The sequence below is a fragment of the Delphinapterus leucas genome, chromosome 11, assembly GCF_059928025.1.
Source record: "Delphinapterus leucas isolate spDelLeu-1000000601 "Yukka" chromosome 11, BTC_Dleu_Yukka2, whole genome shotgun sequence".
Lineage (NCBI taxonomy): Eukaryota > Metazoa > Chordata > Mammalia > Artiodactyla > Monodontidae > Delphinapterus > Delphinapterus leucas.
This window is the reverse complement of record NC_143139.1, coordinates 40,657,231-40,676,212: the sequence shown is the minus strand read 5'-3', so window position 1 is coordinate 40,676,212 and position 18,982 is coordinate 40,657,231. Positions and strand designations below refer to the sequence as shown.

General features: G+C 41.1%; 2 protein-coding genes across 4 annotated transcripts in view; both read right to left on the bottom strand.

Moving 5' to 3' along the window:
- Nucleotides 1–17,033, bottom strand: part of TMT1A (thiol methyltransferase 1A) — a 36,138-nt gene extending 19,105 nt beyond the window's left edge. Inside the window, exons 1-2 of one of the 3 annotated variants that reach the window (XM_089920727.1) lie at nucleotides 16,049–17,033; nucleotides 3,389–3,547 (exon numbers count right to left, since the gene is read on the bottom strand). In XM_089920727.1, coding sequence (XP_089776853.1) covers nucleotides 3,389–3,547; nucleotides 16,049–16,546 — 657 coding nt within the window. In that variant the 5' untranslated portion in view covers nucleotides 16,547–17,033. Of the gene's footprint in view, nucleotides 1–1,317; nucleotides 3,548–16,048 lie in introns of those variants that run through there. The other 2 variants (XM_089920726.1, XM_022572169.3) reach the window with 2 other exon arrangements.
- LOC149747997 (ubiquitin-like) lies at nucleotides 3,554–16,038 on the bottom strand. Its single transcript, XM_089920728.1, has one exon. It carries the CDS (start codon nucleotides 12,075–12,077, stop codon nucleotides 11,640–11,642), a length of 438 nt encoding a protein of 145 aa, XP_089776854.1. The 5' UTR covers nucleotides 12,078–16,038; the 3' UTR covers nucleotides 3,554–11,639.
- Nucleotides 17,034–18,982: the final 1,949 nt, after the last annotated feature.

Here is an 18,982-nt window from a genome sequence, read left to right as displayed (position 1 = left end):
CTGAAACAGAGAGGAGGGCAGATGTGACCCTAGACACTGTCTGGCTCCTGATAACATTATCTGAGCCTTGCTCAAGCTGTGCCTGAGGTTTTCTGCCTGACTACTTTTCACTAATTTGAGTCAGTGGAGTCCTTTTCCTGCATAAGCCTTTTTGGATTGGAAGTTCTGTCACCTGCAATCAAGGGAATCTAACGAACACAGGACCTAAAAGACACTGGACGTGTTTTGACTCTTTTCTGTTTCCATTTTGCACAGGCTTAGGTCACTTCCTTAGGCTCTTTGAATGATCATAAATGTGTGTTTTCTGGGCCTGGGGAAGAAAGCAGTGAGAAGGTAGTACGGCAGCGATGCTTGTCAAAACAGGTGTTGTGGCTTTAGGAATCGTGGCCCTAGGACTTGCTCAGTAACTTGTGGAATGTAAGAAATTTCACTTACTTATTTTTCTGCACCTATAAAGAGTGAGGATAATATTTGCTACACTGGGGCTTCCCTGGTGGTCCAGTGGCTAAGACTCCACGCTCCCAATGCAGGTGGCCCAGGCTCGACCCCTGGTCAGGGAACTAGATCCTGCATGCCACAACTAAGATCCCACGTGCCAAAACTAAGACCCGGTGCAGCCAAATAAATAAATATTAAAAAAAAAAATTTGGCTACCCTGTTCAAACAAGAGGGAGTTGATAAGAATGTGCCTAGTACTTTGTACTTTGGTATGACTCACCTTCCAATGTGGCAATAACACTTCACCATGTCAACCTGTGGCTTTTCATATTTCTCAATCCCTAGACTGACCTAACCAGTAGTGAGGTGGGTAAATAAGGAGGCTCCTACTTTTGGAAGACCATAGAGGGAGGATATTCATGTTCCATAGCTCAGGAGGCCATAGATGCATGTCCTAACCTCACTGAAACATTAACTGTTTTCACGCTCAAGAGAGAATAGTAAGCTTTCTTTCTGCTCTATGGATTTCACAAATGCTGTGGAGCAGCTAAGCCCATGTGCCACAACTACTGAGCCCTCGCGCGGCAACTACTGACGTCCACGCACCTAGAGCCTATGCTCCACAACAAGAGAAGCCACCACAATGAGAAGCCTGTGCAATGAAGAGTAGCCCCTGCTCGCTGCAACTAGAGAAAGCCCACACGCAGCAACGAAGACCCAACGCAGCCAAATAATAAATAAATAAATAAATAATATTTGCTAGCTGTATTTAGAGTTACCTGGCTGTAGAAGGAAAAATCTGTATGTTCAAATAGCTTAATTTTCCACAGTGAAGGAAAGCCCTCCCAGAGACACTAAGAAAAATGAAACCAAGCCAGCAAAGATATAAACCATTAATTTTATTTCCATTCCTAAAATGTATGTGAATTTATTGATTTGATATTTAAAGTAGTCTCTTTGCAAAATCATCTCAGAAAATATTCTAAATTTATTAAAATGCATGCAAACTATTGCTGAAAATTCTAAGTCCTCTTATTGACCAACTTGTTCTCAAAGCACTTGTGATGATTTTCCAAGGTTTCCATGGTTACAGGGAACAAAGAAATCATCTTGAGACCAGAGTGGAAATTTGATCAGAATAATCCGAACAGTATTTATCTACCTCTTTACATACTCGCAGCTTGCTTATTTTGAGGCGGCTCTTACAAAGCGTATCTAATTATTCAAGGTTTCTCTAATTACAGTGCGCCTTTTCTTTGCCTGCAATTTACTACATTCAGCAAAGTATACGTTAGATAATAAGGAAAATGAACCCAAGAACTCTAACTGCTTCATATAGTTTTATGGATATACTGAAGTGTCAAGTGCAAACTTCATCTTAAGAATTGAAGACTGGAATGCAGGGAAACAAACTCTGGTGGAATACCAGAATAAAAAACATAACAAAGCTGGGCAGAACTAGGTGTGGCATCCTGGTACATTAATTTTGAAAGCCAAAGCCAGCCCAATGATACTAAGGACAACAAATAGATTCAGATTTCTTTTTTTTTTTTTTTTTTTTGCGATACGCGGGCCTCTCACTGTTGCGGCCTCTCCCGTTGCGGAGCACAGGCTCTGCACGCGCAGACTCAGTGGCCACGGCTCACGGGCTCAGCCGCTCCGCGGCATGTGGGATCTTCCCGGACCGGGGCACGAACCCACGTCCCCTGCATCGGCAGGCGGGCTCTCAACCACTGCGCCACCAGGGAGGCCCCGATTCAGATTACTTTAAAAAAAAAAATCTGTGCTGTTTAGGTTTGGAGTTTTCAACTAGTTAGTATTTCTTTATTTAGTTTGTGAATTATTAAGATTTTTTGGGAACTTCCGTGCTGGCGCAGTGGTTAAGAATCCGCCTGACAATGCAGGGGACACGGATTCGAGCCCTGGTCCAGGAAGATCCCACATGCTGCGGAGCAACTAAGCCTGTGCGCCACAACTACTGAGCCTGTGCTCTAGAGCCTGTGAGCCACAACTACTGAAGCCTGTGCACCTAGAGCTTGTGCTCCGCAACAAGAGAAGGCACCACAATGAGAAGCCCGCGTGCCGCAACTAGAGAAAACCCACGCACAGCAACGAAGACCCAACGCAGCCAAAGATAAATAAATAAATGAATTAATTAAAAAAAAGAGATCTTTTCACATCTCCCTCTTCAAAGTCTTCTTTTGAGTGATTTAACTGCTAATTAGCATCAACCTCTCAAAGAGAAGGTAAAATTAAAATCTGTTGGGTAATAATTTAAATAAGACAGAAAAAATCTGAAGTTACTGAATAAAGTAAGGTTTGAGGATAATGGTGGACTTCAATTATGAAAGCCCATTGTTTCCATTAAGGGAGAGTTCAAAGCTGTTTTGTTTTGTTTTTGATTCTTTGGGAGACAATAGAAAATAGCTAAATAGGTTATAACATAAACTTTTAGTGATGAAATTCAAATTTACCTAAAAAAGGGGGTTCCCTTCTCCCAATTAGTTTCGTGTGTGTGTGTGTGTGGCTGTGTTGTGTCTTCATTGCTGTGTGCAGGACCTCTCTAGCTGTGGTGAGCAGGGGCTACTTCTTTGCTGTGGAGCATGGGCTCTAGGTACACGGGCCTCAGCAGTTGTATCTCGTGGCCTCAGTAGTTGTGGCTCGTGGGCTCCAGAGCACAGGCTCAACAGCCGTGGCACGCGGGCTTCGTTGCCCCATGGCATGCAGGATCCTCTGGACCAAGGATCTAACCTGTGTTCTGCACATTGGCAGGCAGACTCTCAACCACTGCACCATGATGGAAGTCCCCCAATTAGTATTTTAAGTGTAAAACCCAAACCTTAAATTATTCGAGCCCATCAGGTCTCAACTCCTATTTCACAGCATATCCATAGATGTGAGGGCGCAGGAGCTCGCAGGCCAGGGGGGCCTGTAAGTGCTGCAGCTTCACCTTGGAGAAGCGGGCCCACTCCAGGGCCTTCCAGCTCTCTCTGGTCAGGTTGCATCCATCAAACAGAAGGTACCAGACAGGATTCAGGACCTGTTGCCAGAAGTAATTCCAGGTTGAAGGCTTAGCTGCTACATGCTCCATGAAATAAAAAGCTCCTCCCTGAGAAAGAAAAGAAAAAAAAAAAAACACATCAAGGATTTTAGTTTGGGGGAAAAAGAATTATAAGGTGATTTTTAAAAATTAATTAATTTATTTATGGCTGCACTGGGTCTTCGTTGCTGTGCGCGGGCTTCCTCTAGTTGCAGTGAGTGGGGGCTACTCTTCATTGCGGTGCACAGGCTTCTCATTGCGGTGGCTTCCCTTGTTGTGGAGCATGGGCTCTAGGCGCGTGGGCATCAATAGTTGTGGCTCACGGGCTTTAGAGCACAGGCTCAGTAATGGTGGCGCATGGGCTTACTTGCTCCGCGGCATGTAGGATCTTCCCGGAATAGGGCTCAAACCCGTGTCCCCTGCATCGGCAGGTGGATTCTTAACCACTGGACCACCAGGGAAGTCCTATAAGATGATTAAATGTCAGATTTCAGTGGCCCCAAAGGCCAACTTCATGAGAAGACATGGAGAAATTCAAACTTACTATGATACTATTCTGGTAAATAGTGTTGTCTTCTGTCAGATTTTATACAGAGTTGCCAATCTATATTTTCTGTTCATAAAGGTAATACATAATAATAGTTAGAATTTAAAGCAGTTACTGCATGCAAGATCCTGCCTGTAAGGCCTATCTCATGTTAACTCAATCCTCACAATACACTTATTTGGTAAGTATTATTATTATCATTCCTGTGTTCTACAGATGAGGAAACAGAGTCACATAGAAAATAAACAACTTGCCCAAGGTCATACAGCTTACAAATGTCAGAATCAGGTTTTTACCTTGGGTGGTCTGGCTCCAGAGGCTGGCAATACTGTCTCACCAATATTATTTTAGAAAATTCAGAAAATATAGAAAAGTTTACAAAGAAAAACGGTCAATCATCTTTCATCACCTCGAGACAACTACTGTTAAGATTTTGTGGAAGATGGTGGAGTAGAAGGACATGCACTCATTCCTTCTCGTGAGAGCACCGGAATCCCAACTAACAGTCATCGACAGGAAGACACTGGAACACACCAAAAAAGATACCCCACATCCAAAGACAATGGAGAAGCTGCAGTGAGATGGTAGGAGGGGCGCAATCAGAATAAAATCAGTCCCATAACTGCTGGGTGGGTGACTCACAAACTGGAGAACACTTATACCACAGAAGTCCACCCACTGAAGTGAAGGTTCTGAGCCCCACGTCAGGCTTCCCAGCCTGGGGTGTCTGGCAATGGGAGGAGGAATTTCCAGAGAATCAGACTTTGAAGGCTAGTGGGATTTGATTGCAGAACTTCGACAGGACTGGGGGAAACAGATTCCACTCTTGGAGGGCACACACAAAGTAGTATGCACATCAGGATCCAGGGGCAAGGAGCAGTGACCCCATAGGAGACTGAACCAGACCTACCTGCTAGTGTTGGAGGGTTTCCTGCAGAGGCGGATGGTGGCTGTGGCTCACCACCGGGACAAGGACACTGGCAGCAGGAATTATGGGAAGTACTTACTTGGCATGAGCCCCCCCCCACCCCCACCTCGGCAGTCTGCCATTAGCCCCACCAAAGAGCCTGTAGCCTCCAGTGCTGGGTTGCCTCGGGCCAAACAACCAACAGGGAGGGAACTCAGCCCCACCCATCAGCAGACAAGTGGATTACAGTTTTACTGAGCTCTGCCAACCAGAGCAACACCCAGCTCTACCCACCACCAGTCCCTCCCATCAGGAACCTTGCACAAGCCTCTGAGATAGCCTTATCCACCAGAGCGCAGACAGCAGAAGCAAGAAGAACTACAGTCCTGCAGCCTGTGGAACAGAAACCACATTCAAAGAAAGATAGACAAGATGAAAAGGCAGAGGGCTATGTCCCAGATGAAGGAACAAGATAAAACCCCAGAAAAACAACTAAGTAGAGTGGAGATAGGCAACCTTCCAGAAAAAGAATTCAGAATAATGATAGTGAAGATGATCCAGGACCTTGGAAAAAGAATGGAGGCAAAGATCGAGAAGATGCAAGAAATGTTTAACAAAGACCTAGAAGAATTAAAGAACAAACACCTAGAAGAATTAAAGAACAAACAAACAGAGATGAACAATACAATAACTGAAATGAAAAATACCCTAGAGGAATCAATAGCAGAATAACTGAGGGAGAAGAACGGTTAAGTGACATGGAAGACAGAATGGTGGAATTCACTGCCACAGAACAGATTAAAGAAAAAAGAATGAAAAGAAATGAAGACAGCCTAAGAGACCTCTGGGACAGTATTAAATGCACCAATATTCGCATTACAGGGGTCCCAGAAGGAGAAGAGAGAGAGAAAGGACCCAAGAAAATATTTGAAGAGATTATAGTCGAAAACTTCCCTAACATGGGAAAAGAAATAGCAACCCAAGTCCAGGAAGTGCAGAGAGTCCCAGGCAGGATAAACCCAAGGAGAAACACGCCAAGACACATAGTAATCAAATTGACAAGAATTAAGGACAAAGAAAAATTATTAAAAGCAACAAGGGAAAAACAACGAATAACATACAAGGGAACTGCCGTAAGGTTAACGGCTGATTTCTCAAAAACTCTACAAGCCAGAAGGGAGTGGCATGATATACTTAAAGTGATGAAAGGGAAGAACCTACAACCAAGATTACTCTACCCAGCAAGGATCTCATTCACATTCGACGGAGAAATCAAAAGCTTTACAGACAAGCAAAAGCTAAGAGAGTTCAGCACCACCAAACCAGCTCTACAACAAATGCTAGAGGAACTTTTCTACATGGGAAACACGAGAGAAGAAAAGGACCTGCAAAAACAAACCCAAAATAATTAAGAAAATGGTAATAGGAACATACATATCAATAATTACCTTAAATGTGAATGGATTAAATGCTCCAACCAAAAGACACAGGCTTGCTGAATGGATACAAAAACGAGACCCATATATATGCTGTCTACAAGAGACCCACTTCAGGACACATACAAACTGAAAGTGAGGGGATGGGAAAATATATTCCATGCAAAAGGAAATCAAAAGAAAGCTGGAGTAGCAATACTCATATCAGATAAAATAGACTTTAAGATAAAGACTGTTACAAGAGATAAGGAAGGACACTACATAATGATCAAGGGATCAATCCAAGAAGAAGATACAACAATTATAAATATATATGCACCCAACATAAGAGCACCTCAATACATAAGGCAAATGCTAACAGCTATAAAAGAGGAAATCAACGGGAAAACACAATAATAGTGGGGGCCTTTAACACCTCATTTACACCAATGGACAGATTATCCAGACAGAAAATTAGCAAGGAAGCACAAGCTTTAATTGACAATAGACCAGATAGATCTAATTGATATTTATAGGACATTCCATCCAAAAACAGCAGATTACACTTTCTTCTCAAGTGCACACGGAACATTCTCCAGGATAGATCACATCTTGGGTCACAAATCAAGCCTTGGTAAATTTAAGAAAACTGAAATCATGTCAAGCGTCTTTTCCAACCACAACACTATGAGATTAGAAATAAATTACAGGGAAAAAACGTAAAAAACACAAACACATGGAGACTAAACAGTACATTACTAAATAACCAAGAGATCACTGAAGAAATCAAAGAGGAAACCAAAAAATACCTAGAGAAAAATGACAACGAAAACACGATGATCCCAAACCTATGGGATGCAGCAAAAGCAGTTCTAAGAGGGAAGTTTATAGCAATACAATCCTACCTCAAGAAACAAGAAAAATCTCAAATAGTCTACCTTTACACCTAAAGGAACTAGAGAAAGAAGAACAAACAAAACCCAAAGTTAGTAGAAGGAAACAAATCATAAAGATCAGAGAAGAAATAAATGAAATAGAAACAAAGAAAACAATAGCAAAGACCAATACAACTAAAAGCTTGTTCTTTGAGAAGATAAACAAAATTGATAAACCTTTAGCCAGACTCATCAAGAAAAAGAGGGAGAGGACTCAAATCAATAAAACTAGAAATGAAAAAGGAGAAGTTACAACAGACACTGCAGAAATACAAAGCATCCTAAGAGAATACTACAAGCAACTCTATGCCAATAAAATGGACAACCTGGAAGAAATGGACAAATTCTTACAAAGGTATAACCCTCCAAGACTGAACCAGGAAGAAATAGAAAGTACGAAGAGACCAATCACAAGTAATGAAATCGAAACTGTGATTAAAAACCTTCCAGCAAACAAAAGTCCAGGACTAGATGGCTTCACAGGTGAATTCTATCAAATATTTAGAGAAGAGCTAACACCCATCCTTCTCAAACTCTTCCAAAAAGTTGTAGAGGAACACTCCCAGACTCATTCTACGAGGCCACCATCACCCTGATACCAAAACCAGACAAAGATACTACAAAAAGAGAAAATTACAGACCAATATCACTGATGAATATAGATGCAAAAATCCTCAACAAAATACTAGCAAACAGAATCCAGCAACACATTTAAAGGATCATACACCATGATCAAGTGGGATTTATCCCAGGGATGCAAGGATTCTTCAATATATGCAAATCAATAAATGTGACACACCACATTAACAAATTGAAGAATAAAAACCATATGATCATGTAAATAGATGCAGAAAAAGCTTTTGACAAAATTCAACACCGATTTATGATAGAAACTCTCCAGAAAGTGGGCATAGAGGGAACCTACCTCAACATAATAGAGGCCATATACCCACAGCAAACATCATTCTCAATGGTGAAAAACTGCAAGCATTTCCTCTAAGATCAGGAACAAGACAAGGATGTCCACTCTTGCCACTATTATTCAACATAGTGGCAAGGAACTCCTAGCCATGGCAATCAGAGAAGAAAAAGAAATACAAATTTGAAAAGAAGTAAAACTGTCACTGTTTGCAGATGACATGATGCTATACATAGAGAATCCTAAAGATGCCACCAGAAAACTACTAGAGCTAATCAATGCATTTGGAAATGTTGCAGGATACAAAATTAATGCACAGAAATCTCTTGAATTCCTATACACTAACAACAAAAAAATCAGAAAGACAGATTAAGGAAACGATCCCATTTACCATTGCAACAAAAAGAATAAAATACATAGGAATAAACCTACCTAAGGAGGTAAAAAACCTGCACTCAGAAGACTGTAAGACACTGATGAAAGAAATGAAAGATGACACAAACAGATGGAGAGATATACCATGTTCTTGGCTTGGAAGAATCAATATTTTGAAAATGACTATACTACTCAAAGCAATATACAGATTCAATGCAATGCCTATCAAATTACCAATGGCACTTTACAGAGCTAGAACAAAAAATCTTAAAATTTGTATGGAGACACAAAAGACCTTGAATAGCCAAAGCAATCTTGAGGGAAAAAAACGGAGCTGGAGGAATCAGACTCCCTGACTTCAGACTATACTACAGAGCTGCAGTAATCGAGACAGTATGGTACTGGCACAAAAAACAGAAACATAGATCGATGGACAGGATAGAAAGCTCAGAGAGAAACCCACGCACCTATGGTCAACTAATCTATGACAAAGGAGGCAAGAATATACAATGGAGAAAAGACAGTCTCTTCAGTAAGTGGTGCTTGGAAGACTGGGCAGCCACATGTAAAATAATTAAATTAGAACACTCCCTAACACCATACACAAAAATAAACTCAAAATGGATTAAAGCCCTAAATGTAAGACCGGACACTATAAAACTCTTAGAGGAAAACGTAGGAAGAACACTCTTTGACATAAATCACAGCAAGATCTTTTTTGACCCACCTCCTAGAGTAATGGAAATAAAAACAAAAATAAATGGGACCTAATGAAACTTAAAAGCTTTTGCACAGCAAAGGAAACTATAAACAAGACGAAAAGACAACCCTCAGAATGGGAGAAAATATTTGCAAATGAATCAACAGACAAAGGATTAATCTCCAAAATATATAAACAGCACATGCAGCTCAATATTAAAAAAACAAATAACCCAATTCAGAAATGGGCAGAAGACCTAAACAGACATTTCTCCAAAGATGACATACAGATGGCCAAGAAGCATATGAAAAGCTGCTCAACATCACTAATTATTAGAGAAATGCACATCAAAACTACAATGAGGTATCATCTCACGCTGGTTAGAATGGGCATCATCAGAAAATCTACAAACAAAAAGTGCTGGAGAGGGTGTGGAGAAAAGGGCACCCTCTTGCACTGTTGGTGGGAATGTAAATTGATACAGCCACTATGGAGAACAGTATGGAGGGTCCTTAAAAAGCTAAAAATAGAATTACCATATGACCCAGCAGTTCCACTACTGGGCATATACCCAGAGAAAACCATAATTCAAAAAGACACATGCACCCCAGTGTTCATTGCAGTACTCTTTACAATAGCCAGGTCATGGAAGCAACCTAAATGCCCATCGACAGACGAATGGATAAAGAAGATGTGGTTCATATATACAATGGAATATTACCCAGCCATAGAAAGGAATGAAATTGGGTCATTTGTGGAGACGTGGATGGAGCTAGAGACTATCATACAGAGTGAAGTAAGTCAGAAAGAGAAAAACAAATATTGTATATTAACGCATATATGTGGAATCTAGAAAAGTGATACAGATGAATCGGTTTGCAAGGCAGAAATAGAGACACAGATGTAGAGAACAAACATATGGACATCAAGGGGGGAAAGTGGGGGTGGGGGTGGTAGGATGAACTGGGAGATTGGGATTGACATATATACACTAGTATGTATACAATAGATAACTAATAAGAACCTGCTGTGTAAAAAAATAAAATAAAAATCAAAAAAACAAAATAAAATTTTGTGTATACATTTATATGAATATTTTTTTTCTAAAACTAGGATTGGAATATACATTCTGTTTTATAATCTGTTTTATTTTATTTATGTATTTGAGTATTATTCTAAAAGATGGTTTAAAAAAACCTTTATGCAATATTTCACACCACTGAAGTTACCATCTCTTATTTAATCATTCTCATTTAGGCTATTTCCAATTTTACATTGTTATGAATACTGTTACAGTGAACATCCTTATCCATAAATCTTTGTGACCATCTATAATTATTTCCAAATAAATAACTTGCTAAAAAGTGGAATTGCTGAATCAAAAGTCTGTGCCTTTTTAAAGCTTTTGGTACAGGTTGTCAAATTGCCCTTTGGAAAAGTTGTAGCAGTTTGCATTCATACTAGCAATAGATGTGAATGCCCATTTCCAATAAACTCTCATCAGTACTTTTTTCTCCTATATCTTTGTCAATTTGATGTGTAATATGGTAGTTTTGATAACATGCATAGCTTTAATATTCGTAATCGTAACATCTTTTACTAAACCTTATTGATTATTTGGATTTCTTGTTTTCTGATTTGTCTGTTAATATCCATGATCAGTTTTCTTCTTTTTTTCTTTTATTTATTTATTTGGTTGTGCTGGGTCTTAGTTGTGGCAGGTGGGCTTCTTAGTTGTGGCTCGCTGGCTCCTTAACTGTGACATGCTCACTCTTAGTTGCAGCATGCATGTGGGATCTAGTTCCCCGACCAGGGATCGAACCTGTGCCCCCTGCGTTGCGAGTCTTAACCACTGTGCCACAGGGCAAGTCTCCACTATCGGTTTTCTAATAGGCCATTGGTTTTATTCTTACTGATTAGTAAGGGCTTTTAGTATAATTAGACTACATATACTACAGATGTTTTCCCTTGTTTGTTGTTTGCCTTTTAATTACAGTTTTTAAAATTTCCCCTTCTTTTATTTAAAAAAAAAAATCTTTAAATTCATCTGAGTATTGTTCTTAGGCTCTGCTTTACAAACCTGTGGGTGTCTGAATCCATCCCTAGTACTGCCTGGGACTAAATAACCATGTCTTATACTTTTTTTTTTTAGTTCATTAGTTCATGTCTTTTATTAACCAGTATACAATAACCTGTCTTCTGGTTTGTTGAAACAATAGGTCAGACAACATTTGTCACAATAGTGTTTGTCCAAGTGGCTGGCCATAAAAACTCCACACCACATTTACCTGAAGGGCACTCCCGATGAAGGTGGACTGCTTTTGCCATTCTGATCCGCCTTACAGTATTTCAGGACAGCCAGCTTAACCTTTCTCTCTCTCTCTCTCTCTCTCTTTTTTTTCTTTTGGCCGTGTGGCTTGTGGGATCTTAGTTTCCCAACCAGGGATCAAACCTGGGCCCTCCGCAGTGAGAGTGCAGAGTCCTAACCACTGGACCGCCAGGGAATTCCCAACCCTCTTTCTCTTATGCTTGTTCTTCTTGGGAGTGGTGTAAGACTTCTTCCTTTTCTTAGTGCCAGCACGAAGTCTCAACAGAAGATGAAGAGTAGACTCCTTTTGAATGTTGTAGTCAGACAAAGTACGTCCATCTTCCAGTTGCTTGCCAGCAAAGGTCAGTCTTCGCTGGTCAGAAGGAATTACTTCCTTATCTTGGATCTTGGCCTTTACATTTTCTATTGTATCCGAGGGTTCGACCTCGAGAGTGATGGTCTTCCCTGTCCGGATCTTCACAAAAATCTGCATCCTGGTGGCGGCACCACCACAGATGGTGGATCCAAAAAGCCTATGTCTTATACTTTTGTACCATTGTCACAGGATGTAAACGATAGGATTTATTTTATTAAAATACTGAATCATCTAAAAGTGTTACTCAATTCATGGTTATATTTTGTCATTAGGTATTTTATTTGGTCAGTGGATGCTGTGTGTAAATTACTGTCATATAGGAGTTAGTAACTGCTGCTTTCATCTAGGACGGTCCTATACATATAGGTCAAGTCTGGACACAGTAGAGGCTACACATTATTAAGGAGTCTTCAGAAGTTTTCTACTTATCTACCTCTGGGGTGAAGGGGGAAACGGACCAATGATTACCTCCCAGACCCAGGGTGACTGTCCCACTCCTTAGCCTCTTCTAGCCTCCCTAGTGTTGGCTATCCCAGGCAGAGTTTAGAGATGGAGTTCCTCCAAATCTATGGGTAAGTGTAAGACCTGTGTTCAGGAATGGAAAACTTGAAATTTCCTGATTGAAATATTTTTTTTCCATAGAAGAGGACAGGAGAGAAGAGGTGATCCAGGCCTGGGGAGGTTGCTGATGCCCTCTGGGTTACACAGGTTAAGCTAGAGATGCCTGTTACCCATTCAGGTGACTGTCGAGTAGACAGCTGGGTATGAAGATCTGGGGTTAGAAGAGAGATCTGAGCTTGATACTTAGATTTGGAAGCCATTTGTGTATGCACGGTAATTGAAAACATTGGGGGTACATGAGATTGCACAGGGGGTGTATATAAGTGAAATGAGAGCTAAAAAAGAAACTCCAGCGTTTAGGGGATGGGCAGAGGAAGAAAAGCCAGCAAAAGTGGTAGAAATGTTGAAGTCAGATAAAAAGCCGCAGTGACAAGCACTGTGGTACAGTGATAAGAATATTTGCATTAAAGTCAGACATAGTGGCTCTGTAACTTGAGGCAAGTTTCTTAACTCCTCTGGGTCTGTTTCCCCAATCCAACATGAAGGCAATACCTACTTTAAAGGACTGTTTCCTACATGAGAATGTAGGAAAGCTCCTGGTTCTGTTCAGCAGAGAATGGGTGCTTCGGAGGAGCTAAGGAAGACTACCAAGAATATGATCCCCTAAGGGCACTCTCAGGGCTTAAACCAGAGATGACCGTTATTTGCTTTGCAGAGGTGTTGTGAGATTAGTAACACTGTAAGCAAAACCTCTAACTGTGCCCAGTCTTAGGACACAAGAACCCAGGATTTGAGTATCAGAATCAGACTTTTTTCAGTTACTACTTTGACGTTGGCCTATCCTTGAGCCAAAGACAGAATTACAGTTGGCCCTCAGTATCCACAAGTTCTGCATCCTTGGATTCAACCAAATGCAGATCAAAAATGTTTGGAAAAAATCCAGAAAGTTCCAAAAAAGCAAAACTTGAATTTGCCACATGCTGGCACCTGTTTACATAGCATTTACATTGTATTAGGTATTATAAGTAATCTAGAGATGATTTAAGGTATATGGGAGGAGGTGCATAAGTTATATGCAGGTACTGCACCATTTTATATAAGGGACTTAAGCTTCTGTAGCTTTTGGTATCTGTGGAGGGGACAGGGAGGGACCCTGAGGAAACTGAGGGACGACTGTATATTAATTGCCTCTAAACACTATCTTCAAGTCCTTTTCTTCCTGAGGAACTTCCTCTGTTAGAAAATAAAACTGGGAATTACAGAACATCCATTTCCTCTAGTATAGTAAATTCAAATGTTAAGATACCCATACTTGAGACTCCCCTGGTGGCACAGAGGTTAAGAATCCACCTGACAATGCAGGGGACATGGGTTCGAGTTCTGGTCTGGGAAGATCCCACATGCCGCGGAGCAACTAAGCCCGAGTGCCACAACTACTGAGCCTGTGCTCTAGAGCCTGTGAGCCACAACTGCTGAGCCCGCATGCCACAACTACCAAAGCCCACGCACCTAGAGTCTGTGCTCCGCAACAAGAGGAGCCACCCCAATGAGAAGCCTTCACGCTGCAACTAGAGAAAGCCCGCGCACAGCAACAAAGACCCAACGCAGCCAAAAATTAACAATAAATAAATAAATTAATTTAAAAAAGATATCCATACTTTATGTTCACCTATGTTTAGAATAAAACTATTTTAAACTAGTTTTTAAACAAACAATAAAGGTAATATGTGAAAATTACATATAGGTATAAAGAATTTCAAACTATACAGAGAGGTATAATATGAAAAGTAATTCCTTCCCCTCATCCAATTCCCTTCCCAAGAGGTAACCACTGTTAATAGTTTCTTGTGTATCATTCCCATTAACATAAATACTTATATAGGTATATTCTCCCCCCCCCACACAAATGGACTTATACTGTATATAATATTCTATGCTTTCATTGCTTTTTAATTTAACACTGTCTCTTGAGGAGATAGTTTTTTCATATCAACATAGGTAACTCTTCCTTGTTCTTTTAACAGCTGCACAGAAATCCTTTATACGATGCGACAATTTGCTTAACAGCCTCCTACCTCCTATTGCTGGATGTTTAGGTTATTTCCAATTTGTGGTATTACAAATACTGTAATGAATATTTTCGCATATGAATGAGTTTTTGCACATTTGTGCAGTATAGCTATAGGATAAATTCCTGTTGGATGAAGGAGGAAGTGTCCTTGAAAATTTGATATTATCAAATTGCCCTCCAAAGAGGGCACTTCCTCCAATTGGGGTAATCCAGTCCCCCAAACTCACCCCAACACCATATTGAACTTAAAAGTCTCTGACAGTGTAGTAGGTGAAAATAGTATCTTGCTTTAATTTCTTCTTAATTGAAGTATAGTTGATTTATAATATTATATTAGTTTCAGGTGTATAACATAGTGATTCAGAATTTTTATAGATTATACTTCATTTAAAGTTATTACAAAATAATGGCTGTATTTCCCTGTGCTGTAGAATATATCCTTGTTGCTTATTTATTTTATACATAGTAGTTTGTATCTCTTAATCCCACACCACTACCTTGCCCCTCCCCACTTCCCTCTCCCCTCTGGTAACCACTAGTTCTCTATATCTGTGAGTCTATTTCAGTTTGTTATATACATTCGTTTGTTATATTTTTAAAATTCCACGTATAAGTGATATCTTGCTTTAATTTGTTCTTTTATTGCAAGACAACATTTATATCATATATTGGCTATTTTTATTTATATTTCTGTTCCTGTGCTTTGCTTACTTTTCTCTTTTTTAAAAAACTGATTTAAGAATTCTATTGATCTTGATATGTAATGTCTTTTATTTTTTTTATTAAAATTTTTTTTTAAATTAATTTATTTATTCAGTTTTGGCTGCCCTGGGTCTTTGTAGCTGCACGCAGGCTTTCTCTAGTTGCTGCGAGTGGGGGCTACGCTTCGTTGCAGTGCAAGGGATTCTCATTGCAGTGGCTTCTCTTGTTGCAGAGCATGGGCTCTAGGCGCACGGGCTTCCGTAGTTGTGGCACGTGGGCTCAATAGTTGCGGCTTGCGGGCTCTAGAGCGCAGGCTCAGTAGTTGTGGCACACGGGCTTAGTTGCTCCGTGGCATGTGGGATCTTCCCGGACCAGGGATCGAACCCGTGTCCTGCTTTGGCAGGCAGATTCTTAACCACTGGACCACCAGGGAAGTCCTGTAACGTCTTTTAATATGAAGTTAACGCATTATCTATCATCCTTGGCAAATATTTTTTTACAAACTTTTTTGTACTTTAAGTTTTTTTATACTCCTTTTTTTTCTCTGCAGGAGTTCTAAAATTTTACATATTCATGTATGATCAATCTTTTCCTATATAGCTTCTTTTCCACTCTAAGATTTTTTTAAAAATTCAGCAGTGTCTTCTCTAGTAGTTGTACTTTTTATGTTAGGGTGTTTGATCTACCTGAAATTGATAGGGCTGCCCTTGGTGATAGTGGTTACTACTAACCAGCCCTCACGCCCCGCACTCACCGGCCTCAGCACTCTGCACACTTCCTGGAGGATCCGCTCCTGGTTCTTCACGGAGCACAGGACCAGTGTGCAGACCACCACATCCATGGAGTCGTCGGCCACCTGGTGCAGGTCCTCCCCGGCAGCCACCAGGAAGTGCTCAAACTGTAGGTGTCGGTTCTCAGCAATGCTCTTGATCAAGAACTTCTCAAAGTTGGGGTTGGGATCAATACAGGTCACCCGGCATCCAGGCGGGTAGAACTTGAAGTTGGGCCCTGTGCCACAGCCCAGCTCCAGCAGGGAGAGCTTCCCGGAGGGGCCTGCGAACTCCTGTAGATTGCTGAAGAGCTCCTGCTTCTTGCTTGCCATCTGTTTGTTGTACATCACAGTAAACCTTGCCAAGAAGTAGGGGAGCGATTTTTTGCATATCCAGTTCCACAGGCCCAGGAAGTCCAGCAGGTACATGGGAAATGCCAGGATGCAGACGGCCAGCCGGAGGATAAAAATGGTCAGCGCCATCACTCAGAAGAGAAGAAAACAGATCAGCAGTTAGAGGCCTGACTCCTTTAATTGCAGGAAGTACGTTTCTGGCCACATTCCAGAGCCAATCAGCTGCAGAGGAAAGAGCTTGTTGTGCTGGAAAGACGCAGCTGAAGTAAAATCTCGGGCAAGAGGCCCATTTCACCCAGTTATTAGATGTTTGCCAAAAGTTGCCTCATAGCTTACTTTTCATGAAGTAAAATGAGAAGGTTCTCAGCTTTTCCTTAGAAGGAAGGCTGATTACAACCCATTATTACAAATCTATTCCCGCTTGGAGACTACTGCATGTTTCCTGCTGAAGTTTTAAATGCACAGCATACTTACAGCCTGTCTGGCTCTCCAGTGACCTCTGCTAAGAAAACAGAATCCGTGGGTGGAGCCTGGTTAAACCACACCAGAAAGCCACTGCCAAAGCCCATTTATTACGTGACCCCTCCTACTTCCCTTCCATTCCGCCCTCATGTTTTTTTAAACAAATTTTTTTTCTGAAGATTTTATTTATTTTTTTGTCTCTTGTGGATGCCTTTTTTTTTTTTTTTTTTTTTTTTTTTTTGGCTGCATTGGGTCTTTGTTGCTGCATGTGGGTTTCTCATTCCAGTGGCTTCTCTTGTTGCAGAGCACAGGCTCTAGGCGCGTGGGCTTCAGTAGTTGTGGCACACGGGCTCAGTAGTTGTTATAGCAGCCTATATTTTGAAAAGCATTTCCCTCACCCCCTTTTTTTCTTCAGTCTCTGTAGGCAGTATTTTCGTTTTCTCCTGGGGTGTTTACATTTCAAAGACATTCACAGCTTCAGGGACAGAGAAAGAATGAAGTTTTTCTCCTAGGAGTTTTGGGGTGTATTTCTCTATTATCAGAAGTCTAGGGTGACTACTATTTAAATTTTTTCTTTGTATTAGGGGTTGGGCAACATGAGGCACTCTGTTTCAATCACCACAACATCCTCCCCTTTGCTCTCCTCACTTTCCCGGGGATTCTCCCTCTTAGCATCCTAGTCAGGCTTTCCCACAAGTACTTGGACCTTAATCTGCAGTAGCTTGTGCCCTCCTAGCTTTGCAAAATGGCACATGAAGGTCTCCAACTTATTATTCTGCTCTTGTACCTTGTCTGCCAGCCCCGAAGTTAGCAGAGTAGTGGACAACTGCATGTTCTTCTGTAACTTCAGCTCTTCTTCCAACTGTCTAACTCAAGCTTCAGCCTCTATTTGGGCATCAGTGGCCACAGAACTGCCCACAGTAGAGGACAGCCCACCGCAGGAGCCATTTGTTTCCCTTCTTTGCCACAGTGTGCTCTGCTCAGTTCCTCAAACAAATGCATCAACACACCCGGCTTTTTCAGGGTGCCCCTGTACTCACACATTGGTCCACAAGCATCTAACATACAGGCCACCCCTCCTGACATAGAGGTTGATGTCTAACTCAGGATATTATCCTAAATGCCTCTTGCCCGGGGCTTGTTTCTTCAGTCTCCTGGCTACCTTATCAGTTGTTAGTTCACAACCTGGCTGCTGTACACGCTGAGCAAGGAGAGACTGAAGAAAGAAGCAGACAACTCCAGATTGGTAGCTGGCAGGTTTAATAAGAAGGGGGCTTACTTATGAGGCTTGCCTTAGATGGCCACGAGATGAGTAGATCTCCACGCCCACCACCAGAATCATAAAAGTTTAGATAGAGGCCTTAACTGGGATCTGTCACCTCCTCAGTCCAATGGTCTCAACACCTTACTCTCTCAAAGCTGTATCCTTGGAACAGCTCCCATTGTGGGAACAGTGGTAAGAATGGACATTTCAAGGGCAGTTGCGGGAATGAGGAACCTCTGATTGCCTGGGTCCAGCCCATCAGTCAATCACTGATCACGTCCTCTTGATGACCTCCTCCAATATACTTTGTGTCCTTTTTTTTTTGACCACACCCCGGGGCATGCAGGATAATAGTTCCCCCACCAGGGATCGAACTTGGCCACCCCCACCCCCCACCCCCCGCCCCCCGCAGTGGAAGCACGGAGTCTTAACCACTGGACAGCCAGGGAAGTCCAGTTTGTGTCCTTTTTTTAGTCAGTTTATCTAGAGGTTTTTCACTTGTATTGATCTTTTCATAAAACTAGCTTTTAAGTTTTGTTAATTTTTCTCTAGTGTTTGTTTTCTATTTCATTATTTCTGGACTTTATTATGTTTTTTTCTACTTACATTGAATTTAATTTGATCATCTTTCACTTCTGAAGTTGAAAGCCTTAATAATTGATATAAGCCCCCTTGCCTCTTCTAATGTAAGTATTTGAAGCTATAAGTTTTTCTTATAGCACTGTTTTAGGTGGATACACAAAGTCTGATGTACTGTGTTTTCATTTTCATTCAATTTAAAATGTTTTCTAATTTTCCTTGTGATTTTTTTCTTTGACCCCATGGATTATTTAGAAGTT

Coding starts and splice junctions, on each gene's coding strand:
- LOC149747997 (XM_089920728.1), bottom strand. CDS start 12,077: ATGCAGATTTTTGTGAAGATCCGGACAGGGAAGACCATCACTCTCGAG.